A 19579-nucleotide genomic window follows, 5' to 3' on the forward strand; every position below is an offset into this window, starting at 1 on the left:
GAGTCTCTTCACTCCTATACTTAGAGATAATTTGTTGAGGTAGTAATTCCACTTCACACCTTCAAAAAGCAACTCCCAGATTTCTATCTCGAGACTACTGCTCTCTCCTGAACTCTAAACTCACACATGCAATAGAATGCATTTATAATCCTTTCTTATGTCCACAAACAGCAACTTCATCCTCTACTTTCAGAGGCCAAAAACCAAAGAATAATCTTTGACTTCTTTCTCTGTCATGCTTTTATCCAATATATTGTGCTATGGTTTTGATTTGAAATATCCCCCACAAAAATCATGAATTAAAAACATGGTCCCCAATGCAACAGGGTCAGAGGTTGACTTTCAGGCAATAATTAGCTCATGAAAGCTCTACCCTCATCAGTGGATTAATCTAGTTGATGGATCTATCCATAGATCTCTGAATGGACCACTGAAGGTGGGTCCTAGCTAGAGGAAGAAGGTCAATAGGGACATGCCGTGGAAAGGGTTTACCTTCTCCCTAGCCTCTCTTTTTTTTTCTTTGATCCCCAGTAGCCATGAGCAAGGAACTGCCTTTGCCAAGCCCTTCTGCCATGAAGTTTCTGCCTTGAAGTCAGATGACCATGCACTACATACTCTGAAACTTTGAACCAAAATAAATCTTTCTCTTCTCAGTTGTTCATATTAGATATTTTGGTTACAGTGACAAAAAAAACTAACACACACACAAGCAAATCACTTAATCCTACCTTCAAAATGTATCCAGAATCTGAATGGTCAAGTAGCTTATATAAGAGCAAGGCTTTCATAGATAACAAATGTGGAAATCAGCTACCTGAAGGTACTGCAGAATGAATAAAATCAGGCAGATTTGGAAGGGGCATTATTTAGAAGGAAAGAAGGACATGGAGTGTTTCTCTCCTTTTTTTTTTTTTTTGTTTGTTTATTTAAATAGCATTTAGTTAGAATAGTCACTATCTGTATTTTAAGAAAAACTTAAAATTTTGATAGTTCATTTGCTTGAAGAACCAGAGGTCAGAATTCAGGCCAACCAGAATGTAATACCTATTGTTTTATAACATATTACCTCAAATTTAGTGTTTTTAACAATTTTCATCTTTTATCTGACAGTTTCTCTGGGCCAGAAGTCCAGTACTGATTAGCTGGGTCCTTTGCTCAGAGTCTCATCACAGTGAAATCAAGGTCCCACCTGGCATGGGGTGAGTTTCATTTGAGGTTCAGGGGTCTTTGCCAAGATCATTGGCTGTTGGCAGATCTCATTTCCTTGTGGTTGTATGACTCATCTCCCTGTTTACTTGCCAAATATTGCTCAAGAATGACCCTCAGCTTTCAGAAGATGACCACACTTGATTGCCACATGATCTCTATATGCAGTTCACAATATGGCTGTTTGCTTTTATTTCTGACCAACAAGGGCATGTTTCTCTGACTGCTTTCTCAGTGACCAGCTGGGAAATATTTTTTGCATTTAAAGGGAATATTTGATTAGGTCAGTTCCACACAGGGCCATCTTTCTTTGGCATATGATGAGACATAATCATGGAATAATATCACATTATTTTCACTGACTCTGCTCACCCTCAGGGTTAAGGACTATTCATGTATGTACACCAGGGGATCAAAATCTTAGGAGCCATATTAGAATCTTGTTTATCACTTAGTGGCACTAGAAAGTGAGGGGGATCCTGAAAGAAGAAGCCCTGAGATCTGTGTATAAATGCTGCCTAAATCTCTGAGTGATTATATATGCATGGGGAAGATTTAGATTATCCCTTCTAGATAGGTCTAAAGAAAAAGGAAATGGACTAATGTTGGATTGGCCCCATGTAAGACATTGGTTTTACTACTATTTTCTCGTAGTGGAATTATCTAACTTTTATTCTGAGCCCATGAAAATCCATTGCACTCTGCAAGGTCCAACTTAGTAGTTACATACTTCTTAAATTGTCCAAGTGATTCCACGAAATAATTTTACATTTTTTCATTAGTTTCACTTCTCTCTTTCTTGTGTCATAACGAGGTATTTTATGTATCTATACCACCAGCTAGGAAGTACCTTGAGGGTAAACATTTATTCTTATGTACCAGCATAGTCCACCACATTGGTTATTGGAGCTCAGATTTGTTAAATTAAACCACATCATACAATAAACATTTATCCAGAATCTGCCCCTGATTCTTGTTAAAGCCATATCATCTCTTGTTTTTTTCATTACAATTCCCTTTTATTTGTGCAGGTTCTTTGCTTATTTGAAATACATTCGAAACACAATAAAGTGATCATTTAAGCATGTACTTCGGTTCAAGTAATACCACTCACAAAAACCTACTCCCCATCTTATTTGGATAAAAAACGTCCTTGAATTCAGCTTTAAGGTGCACCACAGGCCATCCCTGCTATTCCCTGACACAGCATTTCTCTGCATTCACCAATCTGGTAACACTAACCTCCTGTGGAGGCCACCATGCCTTCAAGGACTCTGTACCCACTCTTCCTTCCACCAGGACACAGCACACTTTTGCTTTTAGTAGGTCTATGTTTAAATGATAGTTTATCAGAGAGTTCTTCCTTGCCTACCATTTTTTATGAGCCCCCAAGCTAATGTTATCTCCTTTTCTTGTATTTGTTTCATAGCATCTTTTATCACCAAATGACTTCATACTTATTTTTCATGTTTACTGTTTATATCCCTCCATAGAATATACACCCCTTGAAGGCAGGGCCCAGGGCCATGAACAGTGCCTTGTATACAGAAGATGTTCTACAAATACTTATTGAACCAATGATAGATTAATTATTTCATGTTTTCCTTATATGTCTTATTCCAGAATTATCATAATATATAGGTACAGATTTTATGTTCTGTTTCATTAAAATTTTTTTTAAAAAAAAAAGTCAACCCAGGTGTGCGTAATAAATGAATAGTCTTCTTGAACTGAAACTCAAATGGTGTTAATATTTCATTGGTGGATTGCACAGCATAAAAATAATGGTAAAATTTAACATTTGCTGAACAGTTAGAGCATCTCATTTAATTCTCACAATACTCCATATTGTAGGCTTTTATTATTATTTCTACTTCACACATGAAAAAGCAGAAAATAAGAAAAAACGAAATAATTTATCTCAGGTAGTATATAGTCATGAAATAGCAGAGCTATATTCAAAGCTAGGTAGAGTTTCTGATCTTAATCTTCCTTCATACCCTATTCCTAAGTGTGGCATATAAATCTCTAAAGAATAAAATAATTCAGTTGTAATTCATATAGATAAAGTGCCTGAGATTAGCTTCTTCCTACCAGAAAGAAGAGCAGATAAAAGTTATAATACTCAGTTAAATACCTACTGGCTATGTGAGTTTGGATGATTTCTTAACCATGCAGAGTTTCAATTTTCTCAGCCGCAAACTATGTTGCAAAATTCAGAGAACTAGATGAGATAATGTTTCTACAAAAGTTCTACAGATTGTAAAGAGTTTTGTAAAATAACTTAATTTGTTTAGTAATCTGTACTAATGGGTATACACCCTGGATTCAAGCTCTCTGAATTTATGATCAAATGCTTTAAAAATTCATTTTAAATTCTATGCAAAATAAAGAGTCTAGCCTTTACCTGGCATCTTACAAGAACACCAAGATGCTCATTAAAAAGCAGAAATCATCAATGCCTTAGGAGCTGTATATACTGAAATCATGAATAATAAATGCCAACATTTTGACGTGCATTGCCCTCTGCTTTCTTTTCAGGTGGATGGCTCATTCTCTTTGCCATTTTGCTGCGGGTGGCAGAAGCTTGTCCTGCATCTTGTGTGGTATGCGCCAAAGATGTAACCCTCTGTCACCAGCTAACCTATATAGTAGGTAATAAAACTAATAACTCTAAAAGCAGTGTTCGGTGTACCTGGCAAATTCATTGCCATGCTTTTCATTGTAGTGACTGCTCTCTGTGCTCAGCCTGAAAGAGGTAACCTTTTAAAGAGCAGGCCTTTTACAGTAATTAAAGAGACTGGTAACATTATTTTATTTTCTTGTTCCTGGTGATCTCAACTAAAAGTATTTTAAGACTTTCAGAGATAACTGAGACATTTTTATTGCAAAAGAATACCACCATTTCATGCTGCTACATCATTAAAACAAAAAAGAAAAATAGATCACTGTAATTCTATTTTTGTCCATACTTTGTACACATTTGAACCCTACCACCAGCTGAAAAAAATACAAATGAATCAGAAACCTGAACTGCAATTGTTCAGCATTAGTAAGATTAAGTGATGTACCAGTGAAACAGATTATTATCAAAGTGCATCTCATTTTGAAAGTCTGGTCTTTTTTTATTGGTGGTAAATGAGCTGTAGAAATGCTAACAAGATACACTGCCTGTATTCATTACATATTGCTTGCTTAAGTCAACAATTTAATAAGACACCTTATTAACAAATTTGAGGAGAATGTGATTTACATCCTGATATTCAAGAAGAGATAAACAAGCTATAAGCTCTGCCAATGGAAAATTTTCAGAAACGAGCCTAAGTTAAGAGGGTAAAAGATGATAATTTTTTTTTTCATTTCTAAAATCCCAAGACTATACGAATGAAGAAATAGACATTATTATCATTCCCCACAGGAAAGAGGCTTCAAGGTTAGTTTATGCATATATTGTTCACTATCAGTATTGAAAACACTTACACACTAAACTCCACCCTTTCCAATGCATTTCCTGACTTTACCACATTTATTTTGTGTGTGATCTGATATAGGTGATGTCTGTAAGAAACAAATATTTCTCATCTACATCGCTGCACCTCTATGTGCTCCTCATTCACAGGATGCCACGTGTGAAGTTAGATCTCACAAACACAGTGAAGTGAATGGATGACTTGTGAGTAGTAGAGTTTTTGTCTAGTTCTAGGCAAGAAGTAATTGACAGAAATAACAGCTTCTCATTCCGAGTTGACAAACCCTAAAAGACTCGGGACCCATACAAAACAACACTCCTCCATCTCCAATCAAAAAAACAATGATGAACGGAACAAAATGTCAAACTGACCAGAATTAACAGAATTCAAAGAATCAATAACAAATGCTGAAAAACAAAACAAAACACTCCCAATTTCTGCTTGCTTGTGCTTCAGGGATAGAAGCAATTCTTCCAAAAGAAAGCACTCTGAGAATCCTTTGTCTTTTACAGTTTTTTTTTTTTTTTTTTTTTAATCTCTTTGTTTCAGCTATGCAGTCTGAATTTCCTAAGGGAATTGTGATTTGCTTCCCCCAAGGCTGACTGTTCTAATATCACCTGTAGACCTCCCAGGGACAATGGACTCCTCTATTCCTATGACATTGTCATTTGCAGTCAAAACAATTTTAGCATGATAAAGATGTGTTATAATAACTCCTGATTATAATACATCTTTATTGAGTTAAAACGCTTTGATTTCTAATGACAGAGCAGTGATAGCTCTGAGGTGATTATGGTGAAGGGATTTAACAGTTGGAAGCCCTGAGTACCACCTGTCATCACATGATGGACTTCATTGGAGGGAACAGATATAAGACAGGAGGCCAAGATGGCTCAGACTATAATGAGAACCCCACTGACACATCCTCGGGTTGTCTGGAGAGAATATAGATCCTTACCAAGTTGCCAACTCTTAGCCTGGAGCTAAAAAGCAAAAACCCATGCTCCTGCTCACTTCCCCCACCCACACCTTTATGTCTGAGAGAGAAGATGATTGACTTCACTGCATAAATATACATTGCTAGCAGAAAACTGTTTAGGGGCTCAGACTTTAAGGCTTCTAGGTGAATCTGATTGGGGAAGCAGAGCTGGTGCAGATCAGTACACACCCTCTGAGGGAGGAAGCCCAAGAAGCCACCTTCAAAATGCCTTCAATGCAGACAATCCTAAACAATGAATTAACTTTGGCATCAAAAGGAACAGATGGGTTTATGTTTCTGAAATAAACATGTCATAGTAACAGAGAATACAAAAAAAAATCCATCATTCTGATAAATAGCCAGTTCCCCCTTAAATTTAGAAGTCAGAGAATCGTTTCCATTTTGTTTATTGTTCTTACCCAGGTAATGAGGTTGTTGACGGGGTATCTCCTCTGTACGCCCCTTTCCCTTGCCACCTGTGGATATCCAGGGTCTAGTCTGTGCTTTTCTTCCTTACAGCAGCCCCTGTGACCACGAGGGTTCTCATCGTCACTGATGGATACCTCTCCTCTGTGGAGAGGGCAAATCTGTCTCTCCTGTTCAATCTTGCCCTGCTCTCCCTGAGCAGGAACAGCATCAGGGATGTTCAGGAAGATGCCCTGTATGGCCTCACAAAGCTGCGGACATTGTTGCTGGAGCACAACCACATATCCAGTTCCTCCCTGGCAGATCATACCTTCAGCAAGCTCCGCCACCTACAGGTGCTGGTGTTGAGCAACAATGCTCTCCACAGCCTGCGAGGGGCCTGGTTCCGACACACCAGGGGCCTGACCCGACTCCAGCTGGATGGCAATCAGATCACTAATCTCACAGTTAGTTCTTTTGGAGGCACAAATCTCCACAGTCTCAGGCACCTGGATTTATCTAACAATTTTATTTCTTACATTGAGAAAGATGCCTTCCGGCCCCTGCCTCAACTACAGGAAGTGAACCTTTCCCGAAATAGGTTGGCCCACATGCCAGATGTTTTTACTCCACTGAAGCAGTTAATCCTTCTGAGCTTAGATAAGAACCAATGGAGCTGTACCTGTGATCTCCACCCCTTGGCCCGCTTTCTAAGAAGCTACATTAAGGTCTCTGCTCACACACTCAGGAATGCCAAGGACCTAAACTGCCAGCCATCCCTCACAGCCATGGCCACTGTAAAGAGTGTGCTGAAGCTGTCTGAGACCAACTGCGATTCCAAGCCTGCCAACCTCACTCTGGTTCTAAAGGACAGACGTCCCCTCCTTCCAGGACAGGATGTGGCCCTGCTGACTCTCCTTGGCTTTGCAGGTATGCCAGGGAGAAGTGTGACCTCAGCTTCTTTTTTCTCTTGTGAATATTCTTGAAGGACACTAAATGATGGCTTTCTCAGGGAACTGGGGTAATCTGCTAGGATTGTGGAAGGGAGAGGTTGCCAGTGAACATGGAAAAATGCTGGCTGAGTTGGCACAGATTGCAAGAATTCCTGTTTCAGAGATGCTATCTAACAGAGGAAGTGCCCTGGAATTCAAGAGCTCCCAGTTTAAGTAGCATTATGAAACTGAGAAAGTTAACTTGTTATTTAGTTTTCAGTTTTCTTGTCTGTAATGCGGGAATAATAGCTACATTCCATCATCCTCCATTTATCAAAAAGTATAAGTACATGCCACTAGGAGACAGGGGTTACAAAACTGTTGAGACAGACTCTTCACTCAAGGCAGTCACACTTGTGTGTCAAGTTATAGTGGTGTAATAGTGGGCCTTTCCAGATTTACAAGAAGATGCTATTAGGATGATCACATACATCCTAGTTACAGTGGGTTTGTACAGTAGTGGTTTAGTGCATGAGTTCTGTAGTTCAATTATCCAGGTTTGTATTAAGAACAAGGTCTCTGTTCTTACAAGCTGTATGACTTGGGGGAAGTTATCTGACTCTAAGTGACTTGGTTTTTCTCCTGTTTTAGGCTCTTCTAGGACTTTTGTCTATTCAACTCTTTCCTAAACTTGGCTTATACCTTCCCAGTTCAAATGAGAAAGGATAATATCCAATTCTTGATGTTTTTTAATAATTAAAATTTTGTTTATGTATTGGCTATGCATTACTGGATGAATGAGATAAAGTGATGGTGTTAGTCAAATACCAAATATGAATGAGATTTCTTGAGTTATTTAGCTCAATCTGTGAGCAACCATGATGATGATGATGATGTGTATGGGTGTGTGTGTGTGTGTGTGTGTATGCATTACTCCAAACTGGAAGACTAGATGCTAAAGGACTAGGACTAAAGCAAAGTATTTTGAATATGTGTTGTAAATAATTATTTGATAATGGTCTTCCAGTGTATTAATTGAACATCAAATTTTAAACTTCTAACATTACACTTTTCATCAGAATAGACAGCATCATTTCTTGAAAATGAAACTTCCACCAGCAGTAATCAAACTTACCTGTAATGGAATCCATGTCTTCCCAGAAAGATGAATTGTTTTAAAAACCGTGTAACTATATCAGTAATTATATGTGCTAAGAAATAATTTACTATAGATGACAAAAGTGATAGCGCAGAAAATAGATTTTCTTTTTGTGATTCTTAGAATACAAGATCTAGGAGATAATTAGTAAATATTCCAATAAAAACACACTTAAATGCACACAGAAAAGCCCTAAGTTATGGGGTTTCAATAGGTTTAGGAAATTCTAGGTTAAACAATGTGAAATAGCCTTATTTATTGCAGCAGTTCCAACAGCCTTTCTTTTGATAATGAACATTATGAATCTTTAAATGGAAAAAAAGGTGGAACATTTATCAAACTGATTTGATCATGAATTCTTTTTTTTTCATACAAGATTTAATTGAATTAGTGTTTCATATAATGCTATTTTGGTATATTAAAATAGTGTAATTTTCAGTATCCTTTACATTTATATTCAAAAATATATTTTACTAGGTTAAGAGCTTTTTTAAAAAATCAGTATAGAGAAGGATACAAGTTCTAGAAGATTCCAAATATTTTGTCAAAGTGACAGGAAATCTAATATACATGGATACATTCTGATAAATAATAAATACGATGATTATGGACATATTTGTTTTAGTGTGTAAAATTATTATATGAATGTATTATTCATTAATTAACTAATAAATATACTATTATTTTAAGGGATTATTCTTTAAATGGATGCCTTTTTAAAATATCAATTTGCTTGACTAAGATTATTCTTCTTATGAAGTGAAATTGTGGTGAATTGTGTGTGCCTCTAGATTATAGGAAAAAGACTAAGAACTATAATTTTGTCTATGATTCCACTTTCTTCTCTATCTGTAACTAAGCTGTGATAAGTCCAAGGAATGTAAATAATCATATTCAGTGAATTTAAAACCAATCAATAAATACTGAGCACCAAACACTAATATTTTGACATTTATTATTCTGTGACCTAATAAATAAAAAATTTCCATTAAGCTATTATGTGTTTGCAATAGTTCCACAAGAAGTTATCATTATTCTGCTACTTTTTTTTTTGCCAACTCAGAATAATTGTTAGAATACTTTGAAAATACAAACAATGGCAGTTGTGATGGTGCAGGCCTGTAATCCCAGTGACTCAGGAGGCTGAAGCAGAAACATCTCAAGTTGAAGGCGAGCTTCAGCAACTTAGCAAGACCCTGAGCAAATTAGAGACATCCTGTCTCAAAATGAAAAAATAAAGAGGGCTTTCAGATGTGGCTTAGTGGTTAAGTAAGGAATCAATCTCCAGGACCAAAATAATAATAATAATAATAGTGGTAGTAGTAATAGTAATAGAAACAATGCCCATGGCAATGAAAATTCAAATATATTAGCACATTCAACCTGCCTACAAGCTTCATGTGCAGCTTTTGCTCTATCACCAAGGAAAGTGACCACACCTGAGTGCCACATCAACAGAAGGAGAATGAGTGGGTTCTTACCACTTAAGCACAATTAGAGAAGAAGGTTACTCTTATAATCAGTCTATCTTCACTTGTATGTCACTGGCTGATGCATGTCTTTAAGAAAACTTAGATCCATCTTTCCTGTATTATTTACTTTAATATTTACATCACACATTCAAAATATTTATGATTGACTCAAGGGATGTTTTTCTGTTACCATTTTCTTGCAAGACCTAACACAGCAATGTAAAACCTAAGCAACAGCAGAAGGGTTAAGATTTGGATCCTAAATGTCCCCTAAAGGTTCATACATTAAAGGCTGGATCACCAGCCTATAGCACTATGGGAGAGGGCAGAACCTTTAGGAAGTGAGGCCTTGTGGAAGGAAATTAGGTCATTGAATACATGTCTCTGAAGTGGGTACTGTGATCCCAGACCCTTCCTCTTGTTCTTTGCTTCCCTGCTGCAATGAGGTGAGCAGCTTCACTCCCCCACATGCTACTTGGCATGATGGTTGCCTTGATATAATTACAAAGCAATAGTCAATTAACCATGAACTGAGACCTCTGCAAGTAAGAGCCAAAATAAACCTTTTCTCCTTATAACTTGATTTTTTCAGGTATTTTGTCATAACAACAGTAAACTAACACAAGAATAATCATAATCACCACAATTCAAACTTTACTATATCAAAGTGCTGTATTAAACATATTATATATATATTATCTATTTAATCCTGGGTAGTATTAATTATCCCCTTTTGAGAGAAGAGGAAAATTAAGGCTCGTAGATAATAGAAAATACCCAAGAAAAGTGTCATAATAGCACTTTGAATTCTGAGTTTTCCATGTAAAAAATAAGCAATATTTTCACTTTTTTTTCATTTATTTTTAACATTAAAACCCAAATCAAATCTTTGTTTGGAATAATGCATACTCTAGGATGGGTTATGATCTAATTTTTGTTACCACTTTAAGAAAATATGAGAACTTTAAGGTTAAATTATTTTAAAATATTATAGTACTTTTTGAGAGCATATTGTAAAATAAGTTAAAATGGGGTTATAATATGCAGCAGTTTGGCTGGGCACAATTCAGGAGCCACTTGTCAAAAGAAACTAACTTTATTTTTAGAACCACACACGCCAAACAAAACAGCTCCTCAGGAAAAACCCTCAGAGCCCAACTGCCACCACTGGCTTCCCACAAGCCTCTCCCACCACCACCAGCCTCTCCACCTCCCATAATCCTCCTGCTCTTGAGGCCGATTGGCTGGGTCGCATGGGCGGAGCCAAAAAAGTCCCCCAATGAGCAGCTCCGTGGCCTGAAAGGGCAGGGAAACAGCCCAATGAGCATCACCGCAGAGGAGCCAATCAGCTAGATGTTGCTGGGGCCGCTGTGAGCCAATCATCAGCTGGTAGTCTGAAAGTTTGCTGGGGCCCCTTGGGCTGTGGCCCTCAACAATAATATCTCCAGATCTGGTAAACTATACAATTATTGGAGGATTTCACTAGAAACTGTCATTGTCTCTCCTTAATCTTCATCTTTAACAGGAAAAAAAAAAGGAAATGAAACAATCATGCCTAACACATTCTCTTTCCTTTCAAGTTCAAAATATCACATTAATATTGTCACCAATTGAGAGAACCAAGCATAGTACTGCCAATCAGTGAGCCTAGAATATTGTGATCATCTTATTCACTGTCCTTATTTCCTGAGGAGGAAACTTACTTGTCAAAATCACACAGCAGCTACAGGTAGACTGGGCTTCAAACACAGATTTTCTTAGTCCTACAGACATGATGTTTTGCTGATCACCATTTTGGGGATTTCTGATTTGATCAGCCAGTGCTTTCATTATCAGAACTTATAAACAGAATTACTTCCATTTATTTAAGAATATTCTATCAAACTTCTAGAGTACCTTTCTGACAGAGTTGTGAGCACTGAGGATAGAACGTTCATCAAGACTGAAATGTCTGTTTCCTGACAGTGCTTACTTCCAGCATCGGAGAACAGACATTGAACAGACAAATAAAGGAATGGAAACATTATTCTGTCATCAATTTTAAGAAACAAAGGAAATCACTGTGGTAGACGGGTAAACTTTGGCTTGAACTTTTAGGTGGTTGAGAGCGTCCTTTCTCTAGATGGGGCAAAGTGAAGAAGAAAAAGAGGTTAGTCTGTGTCTCAGTCAGCTTTTGCATCGCTGTGATCAGAAGACCTGACAAAAACAGTTTTAGAGGAGGAAACATTTGTTTGGTGCTCATAGTTTTGCTCTGAGCCCAAGGTGAGGTAGAACATCATGGCAAAAGGGTGAGGAGGAGGAAAACAGCTCAGGTCATGGCAACCAGAAACCAGAAAAAGCTCTACTTACCAGGGACAAAATATAAACCTCAAAGGCACAAACCAGGTGACCTACCTCCTCCAGGTACACCTTACCTTCCGTCAGTTACCACATGTTAACCCATTTAAGAGGGTTGATGCACTGATTTGGTTAAGATTCTTATAACCCAATCATTTCACCTAGAAACTTTCTTGCATTATCTCACACATGAGCTTTTGGGAGAATCTCCCTGCAAACTGTAACAGTCTGCACCTGGGTTTGAGAAACATGGCCACTTACAATATTCCTCAGAGGACAAGCTATGCCTGCAAAGCCCACAAATGACAGTACCCATCTATCGGAGATCAGATCTTGTTCATTTTTCCATGGCAGTTTATAAAGGGGAGTGATCTTTGCAAGATAGAAAAACCAGTAAAACACCAAGAAATCTGGAAGAACTGGTTTAAGGGATAAACAAAGTCCAAATAAACAGAGATAGGAGAAGGTGTTACAAGCATCACTAAGAGAATATACAGAGGCTAAGAAGTATGTTTTAATTTTAATGAACTAAAGAATTTGCAATATAGTGTTTGAATGTGGGGAATAATGAAAAATAAGATTAGAAAGGGAGGCAATGACCAGATTGCATTGACTCTTAAGTGTCAGGGAAGTTTGGTCTTTTTACTGATAGGAAGCCAAAGAGTTGGGGTGGTGGTGAATGTTCAGGATGATTAAAATATGGCAATAGTATATTACATCAATTTATCTTTTAGGGGGATGAGGTCAGGGTACATGAGATGTTTTAGAGGGAATATGATAATTTCAGCTTACTCCTGTTAACTATGAAACTATCAAATAGGAAGTTGGGAATTAAATTGGTTTCCCACAGGCAGAAAAATAATTTTAATGCAAGAATTCTTCTATTTTGAATGAATTTTAGTCTGTTAAAAATCTCTGTTTTTCTTACCAAAAAGATTCCAGATGGTGTTGTTATAATTTTTAATATATATATATATATATATATATATATATATATATATATATATATATATATATAAAGAAAAATCCAAACTGGAAAGCAGAACAATGTCAATTAAAATAGCCTCTGTTTGGCCTGATATTTCTCCAAATGGTGATGGACTTCCCACTCACTCTGATGCCCTTTAAGCCATTAACCTTTATATTTGTGGGCTTCACATTTGGTGATTTATATGTCTCTTCCTATGATGTTATCTTTTAATGGTCTCTCTATTTGTCACAGGAGCTGTTGGTCTCACTTGCCTAGGTTTAGTTGTATTTAACTGGAAACTCCAACAAGGCAAAGCAAATGAACACACATCAGAAAACCTTTGTTGCAGAACCTTGGATGAATCCCTGTGTGCTCATGAGGCAAGAAATTACCACGCTAAGGGATACTGTAACTGCCACTTAACTCAGGAAAACGAGATAAAGGTCATGTCCATTGTGGGGTCCAGAAAGGAAATGCCACTTTTACAGGAAAACAGCCATCAAGCAACATTGGCCTCTGAGTCCACAGCCCCTGACGGATCATTTAGAAACTTGAAAGGGAAGGACCATGGGGCAAACAGCACTTTCTTTTGCCTGGATAGCAGATTGCTGCAGACAGGATATTCAGATCCTCCTGGGAATAGGGCAGTTTTTAATGATGCAGGCTTAGTTACAAGATATTGTCCAAAAAGAGTTGAAAAGCTAAGGAATCCTGAGCCTGGAGAAGTCCAATCTCAAACCCTGCCACAGCATGTAACAAGAACAATAGGTGAGTTTGTCTTGTTTTAAGAAAACCCCATTCTGTTTAATTCCCTCTGGAGAGAAACTCTTTTGATTTCCTCAACAGGAAAATGCTATAAAAATCGCTGTTTATTCCTCTTCTAAAGATCTGAAGCTACTGTGACCATGTGTGTTTGTGTGTGTGTTTGGGGTGAGGTGCACCCCACTCTCAGAAGCTAAGTGTGCATCTCTTGTCTACTGGAAGTGAATTTTGAGACCCCATGCTTAGCAATGTTTACCCAAAAAAAGAAAGAAAGAAAAAAAAATAGAAAGAGGGAAAATAAGAAATAGCAAAAAAAAAAAAAAAAAAAAAAAAAAAAAAAAGAACTATTTTAAATAGCAATGGTGCTATTCAGATTTATGGGACAGTGACTATTAGCTTTCATTCCAACATCCTCTGAGCTCTAATGTCAATTCTGCAGTAAGCAACCTTCCCAGAGCATGACATGTTAGAAGAATGGGCCTTCTAATGCTAGTGATTCATTTCGGGAATGATGTCAAGAAACATACTTTGCTTGCTGAGCTGTCAAGGATGATAACTTCCCAGTTCAGAGAAAGTCAGGACTTAATTCATTGTCCCATGCTGGGAGCCAAGTGAATCTGGCCATGACATCTACCCACTGTACATGGGCGATGTCAATATTTAGGTGGTGGCAATGAATTAAATGTCTTCCTTTTTCTTCCTGAATAGTAAGACGATGTTTTTCGGGCTCTGCAGTGAAAACTTTGACAGCTGCTCTGTAAAGAGATTCCTGTCACTTATTTGAATTAGTTTATAACAGAGTTTTTCTCAGAATATGAATGACAGAGGTGCTGTATCAACAAATTTGTACCACCAGGATCTGGCCCTAAGAATGGATTTGGGGACAACTGGATAAGGATGAAACCATATATTATTTCCTATGTGGCACAAGGCAGGATGTGAGTTTATCTGACTGCATTCCTCATGCTCCATTTCTTGTCAGTTCTGGGGGCTGATGATTTGACTCAAGAGAGAGATGGCCAAGGAAGGAAACATCTGCCACAGAAACCAGAGAAGACTGGTTTATTTTATAAAGAAATAAGCACTTAGCCTTTCAATAGAATCATACCTTAGGCAGATGTTCCATTTTAACTTTAAAATGCCTTCAACTTCTCTGTGGAAAACTTCTCTATTGAAGAAAATGTGGGTTCATAACTATTTAGAAACCAGGGCCTTGTTTTACATAGAAGACATTGGTTTGCCAGGTTATTAAAACTACTGAAATTCTGCTTCATGCCAGGCATTGTATTGGAGCTATGAAAGCCTGGTAGCTGAGGAGAAGATAGCCAAGGCTACATTTGCTTCAGAATAAAAGACAGTGAGGAGACAGTGATGTTATGTTTATGCCTAGTAACTTGGAAAGCAGAATTATAGACTTTCATGGGTAGGGGGGAATCTAGAGATGATCAAGTCTAAGTGTTCTTATTATTTATCTTTGATTTCCAGAACTCTCTGAGAATCTGATAAAGAGCACAGATGTATTTCTCAGTATAATTCATATATGTGTATAACAATTCCACATGCTCCAACCTTCTAAAACCCAGAGAGAAAGTAGTTTTTTTAAGGCCACCCACAAAGTTGATGGCAGATCTTAGATTATAATTGGATACTCATTTGGGCTTAGTCAATATACTAGTTAGCTCTCATCTCTGTGACCAAAATACCTGAGAAGAACAACTTAGAGAAGGAAAAGTTTATTTTGACCTCACAGTTTCAAAGGTCTCAGCTTCTGGTTGGCCAACTCCATTGCTCCAAGGTGAGGCAAAGCATCATGGCCAAAGGGCTCAGTAGAGGTTAAGTTGCTCAGCTCACTGTGGCAGGAGGCAGAAAGAAGGGAAGGGGCCCCAGGGAAGATGAGCTTTTTCAAGGTATGTTCCCAGTGACCTACCTACTTGAGCCTTTACCCACCTGCCTACAGTTTCCACCCAGTATAGTTGTTCTTTCAAATTACTAAAACATTAACTATATCAATCTACTGATTAGGTTATGGCTTTCATAATCTAATCATTGCACCTCTAAATATGTCTGCATTAACACAAGGGCTTTTAGAGGATACCTTATATCCAAATTATAACAATTCACTTCTTTCTTTTTGTCATTGAATACAAATACTTCCTTATTTCTTTACATAGACCATTTCAGAAAATAGGAGAAAGCACACTAATAAGATATTATTTGAAATTCAATACTCATTATGGGTAAGAGGAAAGAATTTAGTGTCAGACAGACGTGGGTTCAAGCCCTTGCCATATCACTTAGCTCATGTTTGGGGAAAAACATCAACCTCTCCAAACATGCTTCTTTGTCTATAAATATTATAAGGTAATAGGACATTTTCAAGGATTCATGACTCTTGTAAAATATCAAATGAGATATATACCAAACGAATATAGAATAGCACATTGCCTAGCTTTTAGTATATGCTCAATTAACTATATTAATATGTCATTAATATTATTTAATATGTTTCATTAATTTATATTTACCTATACCATTAAAAGTCCCAGGCAGAGACTAAGGTAACATGAACCAGGTCATAATTCAAAATTCTTATTTATTTAACAAATATTTAATGAATATTGAATTAAGTTTTTGAGCCAACAAGCATTTCCCTTTTTGTTGTCTAGGTTGTTTTCTTTTTGATTTCTGAACATAACCATGTTCTTTCTAATATTTGAGTTTCAAAAAAGAAATGAATGCAGAAAAAATTACTATGCCATTTGAAAAGGATTCAGATATTATTCATATTTAAAGCAAACCTAACCAACAACTAAAGATGTACAACTATGGATAATATTTATATTTCTAATTCTACAACTTCTAAGTCAGCCTCACAGCTGACTGAAATGTGGCCATAAAGAATGCCATTGTAAACATACCAAACCGCCAAATATCCTTTGTGGATTTGGCTAAAAATTAGGGAATATTCAAGAACTGTTATAATCAGAGGAGTCATTTTTGCACTTTCCATAAGGTTCCTAAGCATCTGTTTGGTTAGGGATTTAAAACTCTGCCCAGTGCTAAAATCCTGCATTTATTGTTCAGCAGATATCAGCGGTGACACATTTAGAAGAAGATATGCAACATCCGCTTCAGCCTTGGCAAGAGAAACTCTTGAAAAGCATTTAACAAATGGATCATGGCAACCTCCAATAGAAAAAGAAGACAATGGCTTACAACCTCACAGGCAGAGACATTTTATTACAAGCTCATCACCCAAGCCCTGTATGCCCGAGGAGCACTATGTACAAAAGATCTTATGCAAACATAGACCAAAATATGATGACCCATGTGGACTGTTAAAATGGAGCAAGCCCAGGTATTTTAAGACAAAGAACTCCCTTATTTGTAAATATGTACCATATAATCAATTTCAAGATTATATGAAAGAAAAGAAGTCAAGTCGTACAGAACATTCAAAGTCTGAGAAAGAGCAAATCCAAATTAACAGTGCAATAGAAAAATTCCTTATGAGTGAGAATAACACAGATTTATCAAGGTTATCAAGAAAATTCAAGAAAACATATTCTCCAAAGAGGGTTAGCTATTGTGATCCTGACTTAGTAGGAAAAAAAAGATGGGTGAAATCACCCAAAACATCAACACACTGGAAACAGCAAGAAAATCAAAGTAATCAGCTGCCCACCTTGGATCTCAAGACAAGCAAAGGAGGACGATGGTTTACTGAGTCACAGATTATCAAAAAGAAGAGAATCAAACAATCTGGTCTCAACGGGAAAATTAAAGGACAAAATTTAAGGAAAAAATTAAATTTATGTCCTTTTAGGAAAGTCAGAGTCCATCCAGAAAAATCCTCACCGGAACTCCTCAGAAAGTGTAAACAAACAGTGATACCTCTTAAGACATTCCCCAAAACTTCTGATAAAAAAGCTAAGATAAATCTTGTGTCTTCTGCAGATTTCCTTCAACAGTCAGAGAGTAACAACTATGTTAAACTGACTCCAAAAAGGCTTTCTCTTGAACACGCCCCAAAGCAGACCTCAACTTACAAAAGAAGTACTAAAAATGCCCCTCTCCTCAGTGCTAACAATTTGTCTACAGGCAACCAGAGCTCTGTAAAGGGCAACTGTTACCCAACTGGTCAGGTTCCTAATGAAAACTCATCAACTGTGTCTCAGCCTGCACCCCAGAAAGTCCAGCACAGGCTCCCACTTTCTCAGTCCTCAATGGAGCAAATGGAACGTACATCTCAGCTTCAACCAGAAGTTTCTAGTTATTCATCAGCTACTTCAGAAAATGTGAGAAATAACATTTTTCCATTTCAACATTCCAGGGAAGTTATTGATCAAGGGGCAACAGAGTCCAGAGAGCTCATGGAGCAGAACGAATCAAAGTCCAGTGAGCTAAACCAGTCCCCTTGGTCCATGAGAAACCAAGCACAATTTCTAAGTGTTTACAAGACTGACACTTACAACAAGGAATGTACTTCAGAGCAAAATCAAGCTTTACAATGTAAGGAACAAAACTTAAGTCATGAACGACTTGAAAATGAAGAAAAAACATTAATGACAAAACCCAAAATATCACATCCAATTGTGGAAAGTTGTATTATGGATAAGGAAGGAAATGAAGTAGGGAAAAATCTTCTTAACACAGAAACTTATGATTCCTCTCTTATTCCCTGGACACAGTCCAAGAACAACCTACCATTTATGATGACAAATTCTATTCCACACCAAAATAGAAGAGAGCTTCCCAAGGATATCAGTACTTCTACTCTTAGTAGTCAAGCCATTTGGCATCTAACCAATAGTAGCGAAAAAAGAAGTGACAGCGCACATGTATTGCCCAGAGATGACAGCACTGAGGCTCTGGAGATAAAAATAGTAGAAAAAGAAGGGGAAAGTATACTTGATGAAAGCAAGACCAATTCTAGTATGTTCGTTTGTGCCACACAAATGACCTCGAAGGGCATCACAATCGGAGGGCAGCAAACTTGGGTAAATGGGAAAAGTGAGAAACACGTATTCTGTGATTCAAACTCTGTTGAGGAGACCATTACAGTTAAAGATCCGAGGATCACAAGTTCCCAGGAAACCAAAAATAGAATACCTCACAGTGAAGCAGATCTCCAAATTAACAGTCATATGCACGATTTGAGAGAAATTCAAAATATGCAGCCAGATAAAGATAGCAGTGCACACAGAGAAGGTGAAATGGCAGCGGAGAGACATGCAGTGCTTCCTCTCTCACCAGAGTTAAAAGACATTCGTTTTGAGCCAGAAAATGAGGTGCCTCTAATTCCTAGCAGAATAAATGAAGCTGAAAACTCTGTTCCAAAACCTGTACCGCATCCACCATCTGCTGAATATGCTAATACATCACCTTTAGAAGCAGAGCAAAGTGAACAAAATAACTCAAATAATAATCACTTTCTAGCTTAGCTCTCTTCAAAAGGACACACAAACACCCTCTAGCCTTTGTATGCATTTAAAATGCATTATTTTGGAGAACAAAACCTCAGCAATTCTTAGTTATCAATAGAAGTTCACAGTTGAAAATAATTTAAAAAGTCAAAGATGGAGCCACAGAATATGTTTGATACAATTAACTGAGAAGGCTTTTTTTTTAACAAATGGGAAAATGGGAAAGAAAAGTTTTACCCAGTCCTGGAAAAGCAATCAAACACTGAAAGAAATAAAAAGCCTCAAATTAAAGGGTAGATATTTTAAAAAGCATTTTAGTAGAGGTACTTTTAGTGTTTATTTTATGGAAATTATTATAAAAATCTTGATTAGTGGCAGTACAGTATTACCTTCTACAGAGATGACTATATATTCATATTTGAGCCCAATTTGTTTTCCTAATTATGATATGAAAATAAAAT

At 37.2% G+C, this 19579-nt stretch overlaps 2 protein-coding genes across 2 annotated transcripts in view; one reads left to right on the top strand and one right to left on the bottom strand.

Moving 5' to 3' along the window:
- Positions 1 to 19579, bottom strand: part of Tnni3k (TNNI3 interacting kinase) — a 284120-nt gene that overhangs the window by 54237 nt on the left and 210304 nt on the right. The window lies entirely within an intron of this gene.
- Lrrc53 (leucine rich repeat containing 53) lies at positions 736 to 19136 on the top strand. The gene is made up of 5 exons (XM_076861503.2): positions 736 to 820; positions 3748 to 3861; positions 6175 to 6990; positions 13183 to 13698; positions 16780 to 19136. Exons 1-5 carry the CDS (start codon positions 736 to 738, stop codon positions 19134 to 19136), a joined length of 3888 nt encoding a protein of 1295 aa, XP_076717618.2.

The sequence above is a fragment of the Callospermophilus lateralis genome, chromosome 7 (assembly GCF_048772815.1).
Source record: "Callospermophilus lateralis isolate mCalLat2 chromosome 7, mCalLat2.hap1, whole genome shotgun sequence".
Taxonomy (NCBI): Eukaryota; Metazoa; Chordata; class Mammalia; order Rodentia; family Sciuridae; genus Callospermophilus; species Callospermophilus lateralis.

What these genes read in the sequence shown, in the direction of transcription:
- Lrrc53 (XM_076861503.2), top strand. Translation starts at nt 736, where the DNA reads ATGTATCCAGAATCTGAATGGTCAAGTAGCTTATATAAGAGCAAGGCT. An exon ending in GACTCTCCTTGGCTTTGCAG is followed by an intron (nt 6,991 to 13,182) that starts GTATGCCAGGGA and finishes TATTTGTCACAG; the next exon opens with GAGCTGTTGGTCTCACTTGC. An exon ending in GCATGTAACAAGAACAATAG is followed by an intron (nt 13,699 to 16,779) that starts GTGAGTTTGTCT and finishes ATTGTTCAGCAG; the next exon opens with ATATCAGCGGTGACACATTT.